We start from the raw sequence: 24,482 nt of genomic DNA on the forward strand, positions 1-24,482 counted from the left end.
GCTGGGGCAAAGTTGGCAAGGAAATGCTGGGTATGGACAACCAATGACTGGTCCAGGTTGAGACCCATGCCAGGAGAAGTTCACCCCTGACACAGCCTGGACAAACAGAAACCAGAGGCCAGATGCTCCAGAGACCTAGGATAGAACTAAACATACTGGCAAAAAGAAAAAGGCAAATAAAATGACTTCTAAAGTTATTCTACTATATTCATAGTCAGGAGAGCCTGGCATAAACACCATCAGAGAGGATCCTTACAGCCACTGTCAAAAACAGATACAGAGACCCACAGCTAAACATTAGGAAGAACTCGGTGAACCCTGTGGAAGAAGTGTAGGAAGGATTTTAGGAGTCAGAAGGGTCAGGTACATCACAAGAAAACCCACAGAATCAATTAGCTTGGACCCAGGGGCTTACTGAGACTGAAAGACCACCAGGGATCTGCATGCCCTCCACATATATGTTACAGTTGTGTCACTTGGTGTTTTGTGGGACACCTAACAGAGGGAACAGGTGGCAGGGCCAGCTCTCCCATGCTCATGCCCTTATGGGATTGCCAGGGTCAGTTCTAGGCAAGGTGCTGCACCTGGTGAGGGGCTGGGCCAGCTCTGCTGTGCTTTCTGGGTGGTGGTGGTGGTGTGTGTGTCTGTGTGTGTTGTGGGGGGGTGCTCTCTCCTAAGTATTACAGCTAGTGAGGGTCAGGATCAACTCTCCTGCTTTTGAGCCCTCAGGACTGGCTCTCACAGAATGCCCAGGAGAGGAGTGGGGCCAATTCTGCATAGCCCTCAGATATCAACATGACCCCAGGCAGCAGCCCAGACCTGTGATGTCTGCCTGGCCTTTGGTGGTAACAGACCATTGCTGGTGCAGGACCACAGACCTAGACATGGCTCTCAGTGGCAGCACAGGCCAGGATGTCACCATGATCTTAGGTGGCATCACCAGTTACTCATATCAGGCTGTTCCTTACTACCCTCGGTTCTCCAGTTCTGCCTCTCCTATTGTGCCACATCATTTTCTTCTCTTTCTCTTCTATTTCTCCACCACTTACTTGCTTAATGGGACCTCGGATCTCTGAGTGTCCGGGGTTGTCTCAAGAATAGCTTCAGAAGTGTTAGGCCCTGTCCCTGCAGTGTGGCATCAAGTAGGGGTCATTTCGGTGTGGTCTGCCTGCCTGGTCCTGCTTGATGCTGGACTCGGGGTTGTCTTGAGATTGCTCCTCATCTGGCCCCATGGAGCAAGACTGCTGACAATCACTTCTCAGGCTTTCTCCCAGCCTGGGCCACATGGCTCCAGGCAGGGGTCCTGAATTCAGAATCTTAATTCTGTAATTTTTCAAATGGTATGATGAACTTATCATGATCCATTTAAGAATCAAGTATTTTCAAATAACTTAATTCCTAGTTGATATGTAAAGATGTGCCTAGAATAGCCCAGTGAGTGGCAAAAATCCGATGTCATAGTAAAAACTACAAAACACTACCATTTACTTGATATGACAGAAGGGTTAGAAGAGAAATGAGGTACAATAATGAATACATTTATGCATGCTATATGGAATGCTACCTCTATAGGCTAGCAATCTAATAAAGCTCCAAGACAACTCCTAAAACAATGAAGGACAGCAAGGCAAGAAACTGAAAGAATAGTGTGTTAAGAAACCAGAAGATAGATGAATTCTAGCTGGCTTAGCCTGCACGGATTTATCTCTTTATTCCTTATTTCATCTTGCATTGTTGTGGGCCTCATAAGTGTTATGTAAGAGTTCTTACTCTAGAGATTACTTCCCTAACCTTTTCTTCTTTATTTTCAAGTAATTATAAAATAGGAAGACACACAAAAAGATACACATGGTCCATTCCTTCCTACCTATTCTCTGTCTGTCTGTCTGTCTTTCTTTCCTTCTTTCTACTTACCTATCTTTCATATTGTTTGCTCCCAATGGTTAGTTTATATAATACAATATAAAATCTAGAAATCCAGTTTATTGTATGAGTACAATAAACATACAAAATTATCTTAAAATAGTACCCTATAGCAAGTAATATATGCTTTACTTTTATTTCCATCTAGAGACTAACAACCTATTTTCATCGGTATGAAAAGTTTTGTTGTTTTTCAGTGTTGTATAATGGAATAATTCAGTGTGTGGCCATTTGAGACTGGTTTTTGATTCATCAGGATACCAAGAGGCTAAGCATATGAGAAGCTCACTAGTGTTTACTGAATAGTATACCACACTATGGATGTACCAAAGCTTAACAAATTCTCATTAAAGCATATTTTGGTTGTTCTCACTTTGGAACAAAAAAAATTAAACTTATATTTAATATAATGATTGATGTGAGAACTTATATTCATCATTAATTATTTGTTCATTTTGAGTATGGTTTGTTCAGTTTATTTCCATACACTTACATCTTTTAATAATTTCGGACAGTCTCTGTTATTACTTCTTGAAGTACTTTTCAGTCTAAAATTTTTTTCTCCTATGTCTGATGACATGAATGTTACATCTGTTGTTACAGCCTTATCAGTTCTTGTGACTCAGTTCATTTTTTAAGGTATATTTTCTCTGCTCTTCAAATTGAATAATATTAGGTTGTTCTATTTTCAAACTCACATTTTTATTCTCTATATTTTATTAAGTCTATATACTGACTAAAATTTTGTTCACTGTGAGTCTTAGTTGTATTTCTTTATTCCTCAGTTTTGCATTTCTTTGCTAAAACCATTTTCATTTGCTTATGCATATTAATAGTTGCATGATTAAATATTTTTATGGTGGTTGTCTTAAAATCTTTGTGTGAAAAATGTAGCATCTATTGACCATTGTACATTGGAAGTTTGGGGTATCATAAGGTTTTGGGTCCTCCTTAAATCTTGTAGTTTAGAAAGCATCTTCCTGACACTATGCTAGGAGTGGGCCAAGAAGTGCCATCTCGGTACTGTCAGATGAGGGAGGAAGCCCAGGCCTTCGCTGGCCTCCACTGGCCTTCACTGGCCTCCACTGGCCTTCGCTGGCCTTCGCTGGCCTTCGCTGGCCTTCGCTGGCCTTCGCTGGCCTTCACTGGCCTTCACTGGCATTCATGGTAGTAGTGAAGGCGCCTTGTCACTATTGGTCAAGACAGGAACTCACATTAGTGCACAGAAACAGCATGTCACTGCCCTAAAAATCGCCTTCACAGGTCAGAGACTGAGTTTGTTACCAAGGATAGAATGTCACCTTCACTAGTATCTAACTTGGCCCCTACTGATGAATCCTTGAAAGAAGGAGAGTCTATATGGTTCTTAACTCTTCATTTTTGAAAAAAAAATGTGTATCAGGAAGACATAGAGCAGATAGTGATTGCCAAAGACGAGGGAGAAAAAGATGACACTGGTTCAGAGAGAATTTACAGGACAATGAAACTGTTGTAGATATAGACTATAATAGTTCTCCGGTAGATAGCTTTTGAATCTGGCTTTTCTAAACCCAATGTTTTCAGGAATTTAGAATAATTCATCCATGTGTTTGTGTACATCATTATTTCATTCCTTTTTACTGGTAAGTCCACAGAAATCCTAATCTGTTTATAAGTTTACCTGTGATAGATATGCATGTTGCTTAGCATAGTTACTTATTTATGGACAAAACTGCTCGGATCATTCTTAAACAAGTGTTTGTAGAGAAATGCTTTAGTTTTTCTTGGATAAATAGCTAGGAGTGGGGTTGCTGGGCTGTAGTCATGTAAGTGCACATTTTTTAGTATTTTCCTCTGGCTGTCCTCTGAGAGGCTCCTCCAGCATCTGACTAAGACAAATGCAGATACAGCCAACCATCTGACTGAGCCCAGGGACCCCAAAGGAAGAATTAGGGGAAGGGCTGAAGGAGCTGAAGAGGATTGCAACCCCATAGGAAGAACAATCCCCAGAGCTACCAGGGACTAAACCCCCAACCCAAGAGTATACATGGATGGGCCCATAGCTTCAGCAACATATGAAGCAGAGGACTGCGTTATGAGGCCCTGGGTCCTGTGGAGGCTAGATGTCCCAGCACTGGTCGATGCTAGAGGGGGTGAGCCAGGAGTGGGTGGGTGGTTGGGGGAGCACTTTCATAGAGGCAAAGGGGATGGGATGGGGGTTTTGCAGAGGGGAGACTGGGAAGAAGGACATTTGAGATGTAAATAAATAATAAAACCAATTAATTACAAAAAAGAAAAAAGAATCTTCCAAACTTAAAGCATGTTTCATTTTTTGTTTTAAGTATGGGGATCTGTTAAACTCTATCGCCAAGGTTTAAGAGAAAGCGAGCTGTCTTTCTAGGAACAGGCAAGCATAGCTCTAGTAAGACTTTGAATTGCAGCAGTCAGAGGTGTTAATGAGTCCCAAAGTTGCTGATTTTCTCTCCAAACAGAGTGCTTTCACAGGTGAGAATGAGCTGAGCTAGAGGAGAGGCCAAGCATAAAGAATGCGTTTAGTCCATTCTCACATCTCATAAAACCCCAAGAGGAACAGGAATGGCAGAGACAGGAACTTAGCTGTGTGCATGAGCACTTTAATGTCTGCTCTTACTATTTACTTTTCATTTATTAGAAAAACAAGCTCTATTGCTTTCTGCCCTGCTGTGTCTCCACATGAACACCATGATGCTGGGCTGTATGCTTCAGGAGGGTAGGCTGAGACTAAGTTGTTATAGGGTTTTCATTTCCACCCACACTCCACAGCAGCCTCACTGTAGACTCCTCTTCTCCTTTCCCTCTTACTTTCCCAGCCCCGTCGTCAACTGTTTTATTCTCCTGGTCTTTCTTTTAGTCTTCTATTTTCTCTCACCTCTGACTTTCTTCATGTATACACATGGACCTTGGTATAACTATTAACCTTCCTATGTTCTTTGTTTTGCTTCAGGATTCTTTTCCTAGTTTTTCCTCTGGATAGTAGCTACCAAGTCTTCTATTCCACCCATGCTAGCTAGAGGACAACTGAACTAGCCTGACATTTTACTTTGAGTTGTAGTAGTCTCCCTGCAGAAACATCCTACCACGTGATTCCCTGATATTACCTATTTCCCATCTGGGCATTTAGTTTGCCTATTTTTCTGACTGTGTGCTGGTTACGTTTTACTGTCAACTTGACACAACCCTGAATTAACAGATAAGAGGGAACCTCAATTGAAGAACTGCTTTGATCAGATTGGCCTATGCTTGGCTTCAGAGATCCACCTGCCTCTACCTCCCAAGTACTTGAATTAAAGATGTCTGCCACCATATCCAGCTTATACTTATATAAACTATATTCCTTATATTTCAAATATACCTCATATACATAATAACTGGATCCTTCTTTTTATCTCTTTCATCAGTTAACAAGGGTAACATTCATTTATATAATTAGTTACTTTAGGCCCACTGTTTATGTTTAGGTCCATTGTCTCATTACTGTTTTGTTTTTCTTTTTCTTTAGTTCTCCTTTCTGTTGAGTTTTGTGATATGTTTTAGAAGCTAATTTCAGTTTATCTATGAGTTCTAAGTTAACTTGCTTGTGGTTGCTCTAAAGTTATTATTGTATACAATCCTAACTTTTTAACATATACTCTAAATTGATACCATGCAGCTTTTTGTGAATTGTAGAATGGTGCTGGAGATGGTTCAGATATTAATACGCACTGGAGCTCTTCCAGAGGACCTGGTTTCAGTTCCCAGCATCCACATAGTGGCTCACAACTGTAACTTCTGTCCCAGGAGATTCAATACCCTCTTTTGGCCTCTGTAGCACTGTATTCATGTGACGGAGAAACATGCATGTATGAAAAACATTCATGTACATAAAAAATATAAAAATATAGATTCTTCTTGAAATTTTAATACCATGTAGGATGATATGCACAATACCATGTGCAGCACAAAACCTTGTAAAACAATGTTGACATTTGTGCTTTAAATTACATATTTAAAAAATGTAAGTACTAAGACTTTCCATACTTACTGATCTTCACGCTTTCCTGTAGACTTCTTGTCTAGCTGTGTGTGTGTGTGTGTGTGTGTGTGTGTGTGTGTGTGTGTGTGTGTACTGTTGGTGATTGAACCTGGGGCCTCACAAGCAGTGAGCTACAACACTAGCCTAGTACAAGTCTGCTGGCAACTAGTCTTGTGATGTATATATTTCTAATATAAAAGTATTACATACACATAAGTATAATGTTTAAATTCACAAATTTCATTTTTACATTTATTTTTAAAACTTATTACAGTCATTTCTATGTATATACACATATGTGGGGAGAGGAGTTGCACATGCCACAGCATATGTGTGGAGGTCAGGGGACAAATGGAGTCAGTTCTCTTCTTTCACCACATAGGTCCCAGAGATTGAATTGAGGGTATCAGGCTTGGCACCAAGAACCTTCACCTATGACACCATTTTACCAGCCCTTGCATTCATTTCTTAAGCACTGTCTTTGCAGATCTATAAATCCAGGATGATACATGTCCATTCGGCATGTTAAAGATGAATTTGCATCTCAGTTACACTAGTGACAGGTTATGGAACTCAGGAGAATATCTTACCTCACATATCTCCTATCTACTTTTTGACATCACTGTCATCTTTCTACAACAAATGAACTGAACCAGACCAGAAGCTGTGACAGTCTCTTCCTCTAGTTGTGCAATTCCCTTCCAATAAGACACATAGCTTGGTGAACATAAACTGAGCTTATGTTTTGATGAATGAAAAGGTAAGGTATATGAGACAATCTAAGTAAGTCATATGGCGAAGAGAGATGGAAACAAGATGCAATTGGCATCAGGAAGAAGAGTACAGTTCCCTTCATTGCTGAAGTTTCTGCACCCACGTAATAAACTATGGAGCCCTTGTTCTGGTTGCTCGGGATAAAGAAAACAATGTGGCAACCAGAGAGTTCCAGGCCTCGCTGCTATAATGAAAATCTAACAGGCACCTGCATGGGTCTGCACATGGTTAAGTGAAAAACAATCCTCTGATCTAAGAATGCACTTATGTTTCCTTTGTTTGAATCCAGGGTTTTCCTGTCACCTGAAAGGTCCAACAGTATTATATCAATTATTTAAGCTTTGTACATCACTTTTCAATTAACAACCTCTTCAGCTCCTGAAAATACATACATAAAATTTATCACCATATTTTCAGAACATTTCAAAAGAAAAGGTCACTATTAATCAGAAACAAGATGGCTAATAAAATATTTAATGCATTTAAAAACACAACAAACATCAAGAATTTATAAATCTTTTAATTAAATGATTCTTTACTATATCCTACTCAAGTGACAATATTAAACATGAAATCCGTCACAAAATTTTGCTGTTTCATTTGTGTACTCAATAAAGTAAAAACACAACTCAGTTTATAGAAGAATTGGATAAGAAATCATGACGTCAAAGTCCAGGTCATGATTCTGCATGTATGTGGTTCTGGGACCCACTCTCTACATCAACCTGCTCATTATACTACTGAGCCCCTCAGTTCCTGTCCAAAATCCAGTATGCCTGTCAGTCAACCGTTTACAGCACTGAGAAGCACCATCAATGTTTAATTTAATGGCATAAAATGTATGACATAAGTCAATCCTCTTACAAATCTTTAAGTATCTATTATAGTATTGTTGATTTATATGTACATGATCGTGAAGTGCATCTAGAATTTTTCCTCATGACTGATGTTCTATTTAAACACACATCATTGTTTTTGCTAAGATTTTGATTATTTTTGATACATAATTCTGGAATCATGCCTTATTTTTATTTTAACTGTATTGTGATTTGAATGTGAAATATTCTTGATAGCAGATGTGTTTGGACACGTGGTCACTAGCTGGTAGAGCTGTTTTGGAATGTTATAGAGCATTTAGGGTGGGCCTTGACACTTCTTGTCCATGCTTTGCTTCCTGTCTCCATGCCTTCTTCCCTACTGTGATAAACTACATTGTTTTAAACTGTAACCTAAATAATCCTCCCCTGCTTATCAAGTATTTGGCCACAGGCACATTTATTTCACTTGGAACTAGCCATAATGTCAAAATTCTTTCATGCTGTAGTCTTTTAAAGCTTAGTAATGTTCTTTTCTTTGTATGTAATTTAAAAATTTTAATTATTTGTTTATGGGCATGTGGGTTATTTCTTGCTCTTGGTCTTGTGAATATGTAATAAACTTTACAATACAGGTATTTATTCGAGATCCTAATTTTAATTTTTTTAAATAAATGCTCAAAAGCTATGATCATGTAGCAGTTCCATTTTTTTTTGTTAAAAATTTTTATTAGGGACATTTGTATTGTTCTCTACAGTGCCTGTATCACCTTGCATTCCCAATGGTGCAGAAGGCTTCCAGTTTAGCCACATCCAATCAGTAACTGCTATTTCCTAATTAAAAAGGCAGTTGTGGCTATCTTAACAATGTGAAGTCATACATCATTGTGCTTTTGATATTCTCACTATGAAGACTGGACTAGCCCCCCTAGGAAGCTGATGCCCCTAAACAGCAGAAAATAGTTTAAAGAGGTTTGTGCCCCCTATCATTCTTTTAAATATGTTTTATCTTTGTTGATATTCTCATGGCTGCAAGAACCCTGCCATGTCTAAAAGATACTGTCTTTCAGCAGTCATTCCAGCTCACTGGCTCTTAGGATCTTTCTGCTCCCCTTTCCTTGATACTACATGAGATTTAGGTGTAGAGGTTATATTATAAGCATCTTGTGTGGGTCTGGGCACTTGACTGTCACTTACTGTCTGCACTTTGATCAGTTACAGTTCTCTGTACTAGCTTCTGCCTTCTAATAAAAGCACCTTCTTAGATGAGGTATGAGGGCTCCACTTACTCAGTCTCTTCACCTTATGTTTGAGACAGAGTGTCTCACTGAAGCTGTGCCTTGTCAATTAGCTAGACCAACTGGCTAACAAGCCCAATGAATACTCCTGATGCCTCTGTAACCAACGCTGAGTTTACACATGCACCACAGCACCTGCCTTTTACATGGGTGTTAGGCCTCTGAACTCATGTCCTGATGCTTACGCAGCAAGTGCTTTACCAACTGAGCCATTTACTAGCATGCTGATGACTTCTTTAAGCAAATTTCTACCTCATTTCCTCTTCTCTGTCTGGAACTTTCATAATGTATATAATGGACAGTTTGAGGGTACTCTGTAAGTCATTTAAGATGTTATCACTCTCTTTAGTTGCTCGTTTTCATTTAGTTCTTATTAGATCATTTCAGACCACCTGATTTAAATTTGTAGCTCTTTATTTGCTTGATCAAACTTGAATGTATTGTGGAATCTCCCCAGTAAAATTTTCAGTGCATTTATTATATCCTGTACTGTCTTAGGGTTTTACTGCTGTGAAGAGACACCATGACAATGAAGGCAACTCTTAGAAGGACAACATTTAATTGGGGCTGGCTTACAGGTTCAGAGGTTCAGTCCTTTATCATAAAGGTGGGAGCATGGCAGCATCCAGGCAGGCGTGGTGCAGGAGGAGCTGGGAGTTCTCCATCTTCATCTGAAGGCTGCTAGCAGAATACCGGCTTCCAGGCAGCTAGGGTGAGGGTCTTATAGCCCCCAGTGACACACCTACTGCAACAGGGCCACACCTTTTACTAGTGCTACTCCCTGGGCTGGACATATATAAATCATCACACTTCCTTATAAATCTGCTTGGTTCTTTTAAATACGTTTTATCTTAGTTGATATTTTCATTTTCCCATGCAATATCTTCTTGGGTTTATAGAGCATCTTATGACAGCTGTTTTTTATCTTGTTAATCCCTGTACTTGAGTTTCCTTAGGACTTGTTAATGGATTATTTGGGTCTTCAGTTAAGCCATGTTTCTGTCTCTTTGTGCATTTTTGAAACCTATGATGAGTTTTGTGCACTTGATAAGAATGCTTCTTCTCAAAGGATGACCAAAGTGTGGATGCTTCAGTCCTTCTTAGAAGGGGGAACAAAAATATTCACAGGAGGAAATACAAAGTTTGGAGCAGAGACTGAAGGAAAGGCCATCCAGAGAAGGCCCCACCTGGGGATTCAGCTCATATACAGCCACCAAACCCAGACAATATTGCTGATGCCAAGAAGTGCATATGACAAGAGCCTGATATAGCTGTCTCCTGAGAGACTCTGCCAGAGCATGACAAATACAGAGGTGGTCGCTTGTAGCCAACCATTGAACTGAGAATGGGGTCCCCAATGGAGGAGTTAGAGAAAGGATTGAAGGAGCTCAAGGGGTTTATAATCCCTTAAGAACAATATCAACCAACCCAGAGCTCCCAGGGACTAAACCACTATCCAAAGACTACACATGGCTCCAGTTGTATATGTAGGAGAGGATGGCCTTGTTGGGCATCAGTGGTCTTGTCAAGGCTCAATGCCCCAGTGTCAGGGAAGGGTGGCCAGAAGGGGTGGATGGGTGGGTGGGGGTTTGGGATAGGGAGTTTATGGATGGGAAACTGGGAAAGGTAATAACATTTGAAATGTAAATTAAAAAAAAATCCAAAAAAAAAAAAAAAGAATGCTTCTTCTCCTAGACTAGCTTCCAAATGAAGACTTAAGAATAAACTGGCACAGTTTGGAGTATATAAACTAGCCTTTTGGAATGAAAAGATATGCTTTTTAAATCAGGAAGACATAATCTTTGATCATTCTCTGGTTGTTCTCAACAACATCCAAAGTAGGCTTGCTTCCTTTGAGACTGCAAAACAAGTGAGAAATACATAGTTCTTCAGCTTTCACTGAAAGCTGGAATGCTGAACTAATGGTTCCACTCTTCTTTCTAACCCTAGCAGAAGAGCTGAGATCTGAGTGTCTTCTGATCATAGCCTCTAGGGCAGCATGGGTTCTTTATGTTATAGCTCATGGTCTCTCTCGCTGTTGGATTCAGCAGTACCTACCCATCAGGCCTTGCTGTTGGATTCAGCAGTCCCTACCCATCAGGCCATGCTGGCTCTTTCCAAGCACGTGGGTATGGAAAGACAGAAGTCAGACTGCTAGCAGGTCTGTCTCCACTTCTCTAACTCTGTCCTGGAAAAGCTGTGCACCAAACCCCTGGCACTGAGCTGTGGTGGTCTGACAACATGTAATCTTGGTTAAAGTGAGAGAGATTGTTTTACTTGCTTCATTTCAGTATGACTTTTGGGTTAGGTTGTATGGTGTACTGTAGCTTCTTAACTGGCCTCTGGCATTCCCATAAGGGTGTACTGGCCAAAATACTGAGTTAGTGTCTCTGTTGGGGAATGAGGTCTCAGACTTCCAATTCTCCATCTTGATTTTTTTTTGGGGGGGTTGTTCTTTTTATTGCCTTCCATGTGTTTGTTTAGATTCCTTAAGGAGACATATATCAGTCTATGCTCTAGAATAAACTAGACTTAGAGAAGATGCTTAATTACTTAATAAAGAAAACAATTCACTTTAATGTGTTTTAAACCTTTCGTGCTTCATTGAAGATACTACCCCAGTATTAGCTTCCATTCTCAGGCAAAACTTGTCTTAATGACCTGGTTTTTGCAGAGCTTCAAAATCACAACCTCAAATACTACTTTGCTTTAACCTGCAAGAAGTATGAACTCTTACAGTGCTAAAATGCTCATTTGTATTTTTTAAATTTAAATTTAAATTTAAATTATAAACCCCAAACCATAGAAAGTTCATTCTTTTTTTTTCTTTTTTTTCTTTTTTTCAGAGCTGGGGACCGAACCCAGGGCCTTGTGCTTGCTAGGCAAGCGCTCTACCACTGAGCTAAATCCCCAGCCCCTAGAAAGTTCATTCTTATTCCAGGCATAGTCAAAGCTACCTTTGCAAAATGTCCCTGGCACAGTAGTTTTCTATCTGTCAAACATCTAGCGAGCACCATTTTGTGCTGAGCACTCCGCGAGTCTCTGCTACCTTGTTACTTCCTCTCTTCTCCACTGCGGGCTTCTAGGATAAGGACTTGAGCAAAAACTTCTATAACTGTGTCATGTGAACAGTCCCAAAGAGGTAGCTGAAATGAAATGTATGAGCGCTGGAGGAAACTCCAAGTGGTCATGGGCAGAAAAGGTCTTCTAAGGCACTTGGACTTATCAAGAACCAGGAAAGCTGAAGTGCCTGACCATTACATGCCTTATAAATCCTACCAAGGCACAATTAGCTTCTTTTATCTATTTTCTTTACTTCTGAATGAAGTGTTGGTGACTACTCTTTATCCCTCATTCATTTATTTAGTGATCCATATTTCAGTTATACATACATGAAAGCCATTTACTAAGGAAGAGAAATGTTCTAAAATTCTCAAATTATTACCAAAAACATAAGTCACCACCAGTATCCATCCCGAACTAAACACACCTTTCTCTCCTCATTGCTGCAAAACCAGTCATAGTCCTGGACAACTCACAGCTATAATATCACAGGCCCAAAAGTAACAGAAATAATCACTATAAAGAAAGAGGGCTAAAATGTGTTTGACAAAACTCATGTCCCTGGATCCAAACTGAGGGAAATGTACAGAGCAGAACGAACACTGGCGTGATGAAGTCTACACATCAAGTCGTTCTGAATGATCACAGGCAGGAGACGATCAAAGGAAATGAGGCACACAGGATCTTGGCTGGTATTGGACAGATGAGAGCTATTACAAGGAGCTTAGAGCCAGCTCATGTGTCCTTTGTGAAGCACCAGGTACAATTACTGTCTTTCTCCACAGTTTCACAGCTCTCTGCAAAGAATGCCACCTCACCATTTCTATGATAAATCAATGTCAGTGATTCCCCCAATTCAAATGAATTCTAATCCGCAAAGCTGATATACGCAGGTGAACTGTTTGGGAGGTAATCAGTTCACACAGACAGGGGCTTCAGGAGCGGGATCTCTGGCCTCCTCCACATGCTCCCATGTGAAGCTCTGCTACCCAGACAGGGTCTAACAGGAACCTGACTGCTGTCCTAAGACTTCTAGCTTTTAACACTGTGAGGGAGAAACTGCCCAGTGTAGAAAAGCTACACATCTGTAGTTTCTGGTCATAGTTTCCCAACCTAAGACATCACTCAACTTATTCCCTATGTGTGGACTTCCTTGAAGACTGAGATCATAGTCTTTTTTCACTGTCTTGTACAATTTCTATTAATAAGTTTTTTCCCTTAAATAGCACGATAGAATCCTTTTTTTTTACTGTAAGATATTTTGTTCCTTCCTTCACATTTTGAATGCTATTCTATTCAGCTCCCTGTTCTATTTAAAGCTTTCTCATCCAATATCAACAGAATAAGTTCTTCCAAACAATTATAGTGTACAACTGAGGGAGAACATTGGGATTTAGTATTTTTCCTCATTCTTATATTAAAATAATTTTAAATCAACAAATACGTTATAAAAATAGTAGACCTGGTTAACCCAGTGCTCCCTACTATCAATAAAACCACAGTACACTTTCTGAAAGAGTTAGGATTGAGTCAATAAAATGAACTGTATTTATAAAATGTATTTAATCTCCCATTTTCCTAGTAATCTCCATCTCCCTCTCTCCTTTTCCCTCCCTTCCACTCACTCCCCCATCGGTCTGATTCATAGTTTCATGTTATATTTCATGGCTGTAAGTCCTTAGTCTCCCTATATAGTGGCTGTTCTCACTTTATCCCCAACTTTTATAATATTGATACTATTAAAAACTATCAGTTACAATGTATAGGTGGACCCTGAATTTAGATTTTACACATGTAGATTTGACTCTGAGATTTTGATCTATGTAGCCTTAAAGTCAGATTTTCAGGGACTCAAGTTTATTTGTGATACAGGTAATAGTGATCTTTTAAGACTATTCTGAAAATTAAATAATTGAATGAGGCAAATAAATAAAAATATTTGAGATAAAAGATGTTAAGTCTTGGGGTTGGGGATTTAGCTCAGTGGTAGAGCGCTTGCCTAGGAAGTGCAAGGCCCTGGGTTCGGTCCCCAGCTCCGGAAAAAAAAAAAAGATGTTAAGTCTTTTTGCCTATTCCTGAAAAAATTTTAAGATTTATTTTTATTTGTTTTATGATGTACATTGTAACTGTCTTTGGATACAGCAGAAGGGGCATCTGATCTCATTACAGATGGTTGTGAAGTCACCATGTGGTTGCTGGGAATTGAACTCAGGACCTTTGAAGAGCAGTCAGTGCTCACTGCTGAGCCATCGCTCTAGCCCCTTGAAGAAAAATTTAACTAAAATATCATCTCCGTGTTTTAGTAGGTTATTCTGTAAATAGAACCATGTATAATTTAGCCTTGATATATACACATTGCCCTCAATGTAAATAGCGAGTGTTATCATCTGTCATCTGTAGCAGTGCTAGTCTGCGTCTTGGACTGGTTTTCCACGTTGCTCTAATTCTTGCTAGTATGTGTGCATTTAAGGCTTCAAAGTCACCTTATGAGTTTTAGCTTGTGATCAGTAACCAGTAGCAATTAATCTAGTAACTCACACATTCAATCGACACCTTATCAAATCTACTCGTCTCTGTTAGGGTAGTGGGTATAGTAATAAGCTGCTTGTTGTCTTCATGGATTTGGTGGGAAAACAGAGAAGTAATTATTATAATTCAATATAATCAGGTCTATGAGATGTGTTGCCTAGGACTACATAAAAAGCATTCTTAAACCTGGGATTGGGAAATTAGCTTTGGAATTTCATGTAGAAAATGTTCTTGTGTGTAAATTATAGCTGCAGAATGCAGAGGAAAGAAAGAAGGGAGCCAAGGAAAGCAATTAGGAACATGGGGAGGAGAAGCAAGTTGGCGCTGGGAAATCTCCTGTGTTGTAAACCTGCAATGCCAATACCTGAGGGGCTTAGAAACCTCATCAGAAAACTTCTGGTCCCAGGGCTCTGAAGACTGCAGTCGACAGACCTAAACCTTTAGCTATTACACTCAGCTTACCTCGTTTAACATCTGTGAACAGAGGTAAAATTTAAGGTGACAACTGGCTGCTTGTTCACATGATAAGTGAAATTTCCTTTTTTGACAAAGGCATTCCCTAAATTTTGAGTGTAAATGGTCATGAAAATACCCCTTTAAAATAGGCCCTTTACATATGCTGGTGAGAAGCTCTGAGGTTCATTCAGTTTTCTCTTTGTGACACCCGATCCTGTGGCTGTGACGGTTTGACATTGAATCCACCTGATTCCAGAGCCAAGTTTAACATGTAAATCTGTGTTCTTCACAAGTCTTACATACTACCTATTACTCATTAAATATTAGAACTTAGGAGGTTCCGACACAAAATATTCAAACAACTTTGAGATTTCACTTTCAGTTCCTATTGTGTGCCTGTAACCATCTCCATATCCCCCGTCCCTCCCCCGACTGTTAGCCTGGACAGTAAATAGGCTGGATCTTAGTTTTGGCCACAGAACTATTTCTCAAACCTTAACAGCTCCTCATTTAATGCACTAATATTACATACCGTCAATTGGTGTATTAGGAGATCCATTAAGAAGGTAATCTTGTTACTAAACAGAACATCAGTGCAGTTTTCTGAACAGTTACTGCAGGTGAGGTTGTAAACATTGATTGCATTGCAGAGAGACCTAACAGGAAGGAAAACACCATTTGTAAAACCCGAGTAACTCTTCTCTCAACAATTTAAAATACATAACATCAATGATATAAAAGGAACAGGCATGAGATGGAAGCTATTCTACAAAACCAAGCCAAACCTAATCAGGTACAGGTCTATCACCTAGACATAAACAGTCATTCCATAGCTAACGAATGCTGTGCTCATTATTACTGAACAGTTTACTAAAAACATCTATTAGTTACAGGACAGACAGTGCAACAATTTCCCAGCTTTTCTGATATTGTCGTCATTTAAGACCAGAGGTCAACCAGGAACCTTGGCCTTTCAAATAATAACCCAGAAAAAAAGGACTGCTAAATTGCCTGTTGCCAGATCAGCTGGTCCAGGACAAGGCAGCTCATAGAATAGTATGGAGAAACTGGAGATATTTTCCATGATGTAAGCCCTACAAGTCTCTGAAAAGAGAGACCTATTCTGCTTGAAGGGGATATGTATTTGGACCTGGTCCTAGGCAGATGAAGTCTTCTTTCCTAGAGGGTCCAAACTGTCCACGAACCAAAACAGTCTAAAGTAAAACTAGTCAAAAAATGTTTGGGGACACACACACACACACACACACACACTCCAAAATCATGATATTAATTGTTCAAAGAAACTTTCAGAGCAATAAGCTCAGTGTACATGGGACTCTCCTGAGTCTTTTGAAACCTGGGCCTGATGTAACGCCTGTGTAATCAATGTTTATCTATTCTGTCTGTTTGACTCAATTTCCACTTAGTCCTGCACATCCACCTTCTAGGAGAATGGTTCTCAATCTTATGAGAGCTCCAAAAACCTTGGCAATAAAAAATTTCAATTCCCGGAAAGCAAACTGAGCAGCTCAGAGGGAGCCAACAGGTCTTTAGTCAGTGATAACCCTGAACTCGGGAGGACACCTCCAGAGCGGAGATGGTCTCTGGGCACCTGGACGGAGGAGATCACAGGGCCGCCAGAACTGAGTTGGTCTCTGTTGGTCTCCTGGAATTCTTCAAGGTCTCACCAAATATAATGAAACTTACATAGCAACCAATCAAAACTGTACTGATGTCACTGCTTTGCCCACTACCAACCATATTAGAGGTTACCTAACCTTTCTAGAAAATTCCCCAGCCCTGCCTAAAAGGGGACCTATGAGCTCCTCTGGTTATAACCATTTTGATGAATGGTTGACCCCTATATGCTGGTAATTTCTGCAGAATAAACGCTCTTTGCCTTTGTATATTACCCCTGTATGCTGGTAATTTCTGCAGAATAAACGCTCTTTGCCTTTGTATATACTTTGTATATTTGAAGGGAAGTCTGGGGTCTTCCCTTCAGTGATTCTTGGACCCTAACACTTCCTAATGCTGTAATCCTTTAAATATAATTTCTCATGTTCTAGTGATTCTCCCACCACTCCCCAATCATAAAATTATTTTTGTTGTTACTTTACATCTGTAATTTTGCTACTGTCAAATATCTTGCCAAATACTTTGTAGTGTAAATATCTAATTTGCAGGATAATGTTGGGTGAGCCCTGTGAAAGGGTCCTTTGGTCCCCAAAGGGATTGAAATGAACAGGTTGAGAACAGTTGTTGAGACATTTGTTTAATTGTGACCTGTTAACCAACAGCATCAGCATTACCTGGGGACTTGAAGAAATGCAAACTACCAAGACACACTGCATACCCAATAATAGAAACTTGTGTCTTAGAAAAACTCTACAGCCAGAGATGAGAACCACAGATCTTAGAAACACCATGTGAGCATTCATTCACTCACTCACTCATTCATTCATTCATTCATTCAATCAACCATTAATCATATACTGAAGGTCCCTGTGATATGCCATACATTGTGCAATGCATATAAGACAAGTAAATGCCACAGAGCTAATGCTTTTCTGGGAAAAAAGAAGGTGAGAAGAGCCCGTTATACTAATGTTTGATGCAGCTGGACCTGACCACAGAATTGATGGGTTTCTGGAAGTTGGTTACCATTGAGAATACTACTCAAGAGTAGAGCTACAGGAACCAGATTCTTCTAGGACAGAGTCCCAGTTTATCACTTAAGATATTAGCAAATTTCTAGTGCAGCATTTATAATCCATTCCACGTGTTTAAAAAGAAGATAATTTTTAAGCTTTCTGTGATTGTCATGAGAATAAAATGAGATAATAAAGTACTCAGGACACTACTTAATTAGTAGAACTCATTGATTATTAATATTATTACTGTTATTTGACAACAAGAGTAAGAATGTATTTGTTTTTCATAAGGTTAAAACAGGTGTTTATGATTATAAAAATAATTATATTTGAGAAGGTGATATACAAAGAAATGGTAAAAAACTTATGAAAAAATATAGTATTTGCAATCATTCTTTTCTTACTGTTAAGTATTTCTCTGTAACACTTAGTGTCTTCCATATCACTAGGTTTGAATGTTTAAAAAGAGAATCAGACTCTGACTGAGAAGCACAAAGCACAGAACAGAAAAAACTGTCCTGAACTGGCTGAAGTGGAAGATGGAGGGCTCTCCCTTCTCAGAGAATCCAAAGGCTTCTTTAGACACATTCTCTTGGAATGCAGGGAAAATTACTGTACTAAGATCCAGTTAAAGTTTCACCTGGCAGTATCAGTTGTGTGGGTAACATCAGTAGAGATCATCCTAAAGTGACCTCAGATGGACCAGTGCCCAGGGGTTTCTGCTATCACTGTTTTGGGAGTCAAATTTAGAAATCTCCCAAGACTTTTCTAAGTCATGGCTTCTGCACATTCCTTTCTAATAAAGAACAAAATAAAAATGCATAATTTTAAAAATACTGAACCATGTCTTATCCTATGGATATAAAAATTTAGTTCAACCAACCTCTAGCTATAGTGCCCAGCTTTCAGTAGCATAAACAATGTTTATGTGAGAAGTCTTTGTTGTAAACTGATGGAGAAAAGATCCAGATGATTTAAACAGGGAAACGGACAGGCAGATTCTACACATAAAAGAATCTGGAGAATGCTTCTATGTCTGATACCCAAATCAAACACCACTGAACTGGCCTAAATAAGCAAAACAAATCCAGAATGTGACCAGGCAAGATACGCCTCACCTTGAGTGTGACTGTGGGCTTTACAAACAGTGACTTCCAACTCTTGGACTAGAGTCTGGATACCCTGCTTTATTCCTTAGTTCCAGGGTAAGGGCCTGGCTTTAGGTCTCAATCACATACCTGCACAGGTACATGAAGTCTGGGAGCAAATGCCTACTTGCTTCTTTCACACTGTTGGTTGTGATAAAATGGGTAAAAGGAACTGAATGTTTTAAAGGTTTTTAAGCATATGGCCAAATTCAAACTGAGTTCCAGAAAGAAGAATTGTATCAATTTTTACTGTGAGAAAGGCCCTTCCCTGCACTCACATTGTGGCCAATACTGGTTACATCTTCATAAATGTGATAGCAAACTAAATATGTTACTTTTAGTTTTTATTTTTTAAATAATCATACAACATAACATATTTTGTTATGGTGTCTTCCCACATGGTTGTTCTGAAAGCCTGTCCCTTGCCTTATGCTGGTACTCTTCTACTCCTGCTGGACAATGTCCTTTTTCACTTTCATGCAACACATGCTCTATTACGCACCTCATGGGCCCCTTTCTAGTTTCAGGATTTATACACATTCACATACTCATATATAAAGCCAGGATCCACAAATAAAAGAAGATATGGAATATATGTCTTTCTGAGTCTGGACTTTACTTATTATTATAACAATATTCAAATTCATTAAGTTTTGTGCAATTTTAATATTTAATTTTTCTTGATGGTCTAATAAATGCATAGTGTGTATGTACTACATTTTCTTTGCCCATTTATCAGCTGATGAACACCTATGCTGATTTCCTTGATTTTGCTTTCTTTTTATGATTTAAAAGTACTTTCAAATTATAAAGTTAGACAATTACTCAAGTGTATGTTTTCAAAGTTATCATAATTTTATAGTTTTCATAATTCAATCTATCAGTTCACTGCAAATTTATTTTGGTGTGAAATATAAAACAGAAGCTTATTTTAACACCATTGAGGTGAGTGAGTACACTGCCCTTCACGTATTTGCAATGATATACATGGAGAATACATTCCCTGGTTTCTTTGTTTAATTGATAATTGTCTTTATGGTAATATTGTAGTGTGTGTTATATTATGTAAGTTAATGGTAGGGTTAATTTAATATATAAACTATGGATCTCTAAAAACTATTAAAAATCCCATTAAGAGTGCTGTGATGAATTGCAGAGCTTTCGAACTATACCTAAGATGCCTTTGCCATTTATGTTTTCATAGCCCTGATGTTTATTAGTATTTTGTGTTTTATTCAATCAAATTCTTACAGCTTGTTATAAAACTCTGGTTAGCAATTAAGAAGCACGAAGAAATACACATATATAAAAGAGTGCAACGTCTTTTAATAGCCTCTGTGCTGAATAAGGAAAATCTTTTCTTTGATAAAGAAGAATGTGCATCTAAACAGCCTTATGTTCACAGAAGTTGTTTAAGAAACTATGTTCTAATGTGGAAGAAAGGGAGAGGGAACCAAAAGTCTCAGGGTGAGGAAAAACTTGGGTATGCAGTGAACTCACTTGAAAGACAATCTTTATTTGAAGAGCACCTGGTTTAGAGCACACACTGCTCAGAACCCAGCTTGGGTGGTCTGTCCAGCAGCCCTCTCTGTAATTTTAAACGTGAATGACTTGAAGTACTTTTGACATCAAACAGAAAGCCCCAACTTTTCAAAGTATCTTCTCACAGTATATTCTGTCAAGAGTACACCCCGGTGATGGTGGGAATCTAAGATACAGAGTTTCTTGCCCCAAATATATACTTATGAATAACTTTTTTGTCAGAAATTTTCTTACTGAACATGTTTCCTCTTCAAAACAGAGGACAGAAAAAAGCATCATGAAACCAAACCTTTTAATGAGAGGCACAGGAATTTGTATGTAAAAAAAGATTATAGACTACAACTAAAGTACATACTTAGTACATAAAGAATCGCTTAAATGCAGTCCTGACACAACAGTAGTAGGAGGCTTCAATACCCTACTTTCGTATCAAAGAGCTGTAACAAACCGAAAATCAGCAATTAAATATCAGAACTAAATTATACTGCAGATCAAATGGATGTAACAGTTATCTATAGAATATACTGTTGAACACAGAGAGAATATACAGTTTGTCTTAGAAGGAGGTGAAACCTTCCCTACGACTGATCATAAGAAGAGGGCATAAAGCAACCTTTAACAAATACACAGAACAAACAAACAACAAAATTTAACTAATTTTTAAACTACCAAAAGTACCATGGAGCAGAACTAGAAATCAGTAGCAAAAGAAAAGTCAGAAACCACACAAAGATTATTTTATGTATTCTTTAATTTTTTTTTTACAGATCAGATTTTATCCCCCTCCCAGTTCACCCTCCAATTGTTCAACTGTTCCACATTCCACACCTCCCCCCTACTTCCACCTCGTCTCCAAGAGGATGTACCCCACCCCACCCTACTCCACCAGACCTCCCCACTCCCTGGGGCCCCAAGTCTCTCTAGGGTTGGGTACATCTTCTCTGACTGAGTCCAGACCCAGCAGTCCTCTGCTGTGTATTTGTTGGGGGCCTCATATAAGCTGATGTATGCTGCCTGGTTGGTGGCTCAATGTCTGAGAGATCCTGGGTGTCCAGGATAGTTGAAACTGCTGGTCTTCCTATAGGGTTGCCCTCCTCACAGGAGCGGGTGGAGGGAGAAAAGGACTTGGGTGGGAAAGGGGATGGGGGGCAGGACTGAAATCATGAAGGCTAGCAGAAAGAGTGAAAACAGGCAGCCTTGGGAAGTAGGAGGTGGGGGGACCCTCTAGAATGTACCAGATACCTGGGAAGTGAGAGACAGTCAGGACTCAAAGAAAGGGACCTTAGATGAAAGGCCTTACAGTGGAGGAGAGGGAACTTATAGAACCCACCTCCAGTACAAGAATAGGACATCAAGTGAAGGGATGGGGTTGTGATCCTACAATCAAAACTCTGACCCAGAATTGTTCCTGTCTAAAGGAATCACAGGGACAAAAATGGAGACGAGCCCTAGGAAAAGGGGGTCCAGCAACAGGCCAAAAGTGGGATCCATCTCAAGGGGAGGACCCAAGATCTGACACCATTACTGAGGCTGTGGGATGCTCACAAAAAGGGACCTATCATGCTTGCCCAACAAACAGTTGAAAGAGTCAGATGAAGATATTTACATTCAACCAATGACAGAAGCTGGTGAGCCCTGTGGTTGAATTAGAGATAAGCTGGAAAAAGCCACAAAAAGATATGGAGACAGACCACTTATGAATTAACAGGGAATCATTGAAGAAATCAAGAAGGAAGCTAAAAAATTCCTTGAACTTGGTGGGTATAGTGACAAATACCTTTAAAGTTAGCACAAGTAGAGGCAGGTGGATCTCTGTAAATTCAGGGCCAGCCTGGTATACAGAGAAAATTCCAGGAGGCTATATAGTGAAACCCTACCTCAAACAAAAATCCTACAAGGAAAAAAAAGATAGCATTATCTATCAGAACCCCTGGGCTACAGTCAAGGTAGTTCTTGGCAGAAACTTCATAGCTGTAAATACTCACATTAAAAACATTTACAAGCTCTCTAATAATGTAATGATGTACCTGAAGGCTCTAGAAAATAAAAAAACAAACAAACAAACCAAGCCCAGAGGAACTAATGGATCAGATAAAAAGAATACACAGTACCAATAAAGTAAGGATTAATCCTAAAAGTTTAGTAAGACACACACACACACACACACACACACACACACACACACACACACAGGAGTAAGAGGAGAGGAGAAGGAAGAAGAGGAGGAGGGAGAAGAGGATGGAGAGGAGGAGGGACAGGAGGAGGGAGAGGAGGAAGAGAAAGAAGAGGAATAGTTAAACCCAACTTCATCAGATAACAACTGAAGAGGGAGCTGTTAAAACAGACTCAGTTGATGTTCGGAAAATCATTTGGGATACTTTGAAAGCTTACATTTTAAAAAGCTGAAACATAGAAGAAATAGAAAAAATTGTAAATTCACATGACCTCCTAAAATTAAATTATAAACAAATTAGACTACTAGCAAGCAACAAGAGTAAAGCAGTAATTAAATCTCTATGCAGAAAAGCTCAGGGCCAGATGGATCCACTACTTATCTATAAAACACAAAAGGAAACTCTAACACCTTAAAGTGGTTTACAAAATATGAAGGGAAGAACACTACCAAATTTATTGTATGAGGCCTAAACTACCCTGATGTTAAAACTGGATCAAGGCTTTACAAGAAAAGAACTACAGAGTAATATATATGCCAACATTCTCATACATGTATATGTCTATATTTATTTCTAAATCTATAGATCTTAAAGAAAGTTATGCCATTTGGGTTGATAATGTTTCTCACATGTGGAACAGACTAACAGGAATCAGTTCCAGGCACTAGAAACTTCCTTTCAAGCTGTTTGGTCAGGGTAATCCAACACATACCTCAAACAATATAGACTATGGCTGTTGCTCATAATTATGTTCCAGCAGTGGAAGATAATAAGTCTCTGTTGTTGAAGTCACCACAAACTTCTGACACAGAACTGGTGATAGGACACCTGGATCTGACCTGAAAGTGTCCTGCCTGAGGTCTAGCATTTATAGTACCTGAAGTGCTGTGCGAACTGTCAAGAGGGTGTGGTATCTATGAACTACAACAATGACGAGCATGGCAGGAGAGCCCTAAATGTGAATAGTGGCACTCAGATCTTGGCAGTAACCAACAGTTGTCTAATTGGAATTCCTGCTCAACAAAAAAGGAAATCAGATTTAGTATCGTATACCAACTATCAACAGCTAATATGCTTGAGGATCTTAGAAAAAATTTACCGCCACTTTACTAGACCAGCTTAATAATATCTAACTCCTTTCAAAACTTGTTCATATATCTGTATATGTGCAGTTGCATCTTCAAAAAAGCTTCCATTTGCAAATATGGAGAGAATTACAGAAAACTATAACTAGCCAATACACAAAGACCAACTTATTTTGGGGTACCCAGCCCTAGTTGATAGATCTACAATACAACTCCTACATGTATGGCTCAGGAAACATCACAGAGGAGAGGCAGAAAGACTGTAAGAGCTAGAGGACCAGAGAGACTGAAGTGAGACTGTATCTCCTAGAAGTAACAAGGAAGGGTCAACAACACGGCTGCCTAAGTAAGACCTGAACAAGGACAATACAAACATACTAAAATGGAAGAGGAAAATCTCATGGAGTCTCATCCCCAAACAAAGAATGGCAGGCAGGTAACTAATGACTGCTGAGAGGGAGAATTAGTCTCTCCCACGGATGAGCCCCTTAATTGGTTATCTAATACCAAGTGGTAAGCCCTGAAATCCTATACATACAAGCAACACTGAACAAACTCAGCAGGTTGTATTATAAGGACAAAACAGAAGGGGGAAATGACGTAATTATGCTTTAATTAAAATAAAAAAATCTCAACAAAAACCTGAAAATCAGATTCAAGAGCCCATTAGGAACATCATACAATACTACAGGTGGTTTTCATTCTGGGGATGAAAGCTTGGTTTAACATATGGAAATCAATTAATATACTATATAAACAAATTTAAGAGCACAAATCAAGCAATCACTCCAAGAAATGTAAACAAGGCATCTGACAAAGTTCAATGTGCCTTCATGATAAAATTCCTGCAAAAATTAGGATACAACAGACCATGTCTCAACATAATAAAGGCATATGACAAACTTCTAGTAGTCATATCAAATGGATAAAACCTGAATAAGACCAGAGTGCCCACTCTCAATTTTCATTCAAAATAGTAATCAAACCTTAG

The 24,482-nt window shown here is 39.2% G+C and overlaps 1 protein-coding gene across 9 annotated transcripts in view; it reads right to left on the bottom strand.

Moving 5' to 3' along the window:
* Positions 1-24,482, bottom strand: part of Scaper (S-phase cyclin A-associated protein in the ER) — a 399,452-nt gene that overhangs the window by 67,766 nt on the left and 307,204 nt on the right. For all 9 annotated transcript variants that reach the window (NM_001427719.1, XM_008766363.4, XM_039082386.2 and 6 more), the window contains one exon: positions 15,421-15,544. In NM_001427719.1, the coding sequence (NP_001414648.1) occupies positions 15,421-15,544 (124 nt within the window). The remainder of the gene's footprint in view (positions 1-15,420; positions 15,545-24,482) is intronic.

The sequence above is a fragment of the Rattus norvegicus genome, chromosome 8, assembly GCF_036323735.1.
Source record: "Rattus norvegicus strain BN/NHsdMcwi chromosome 8, GRCr8, whole genome shotgun sequence".
Lineage (NCBI taxonomy): Eukaryota > Metazoa > Chordata > Mammalia > Rodentia > Muridae > Rattus > Rattus norvegicus.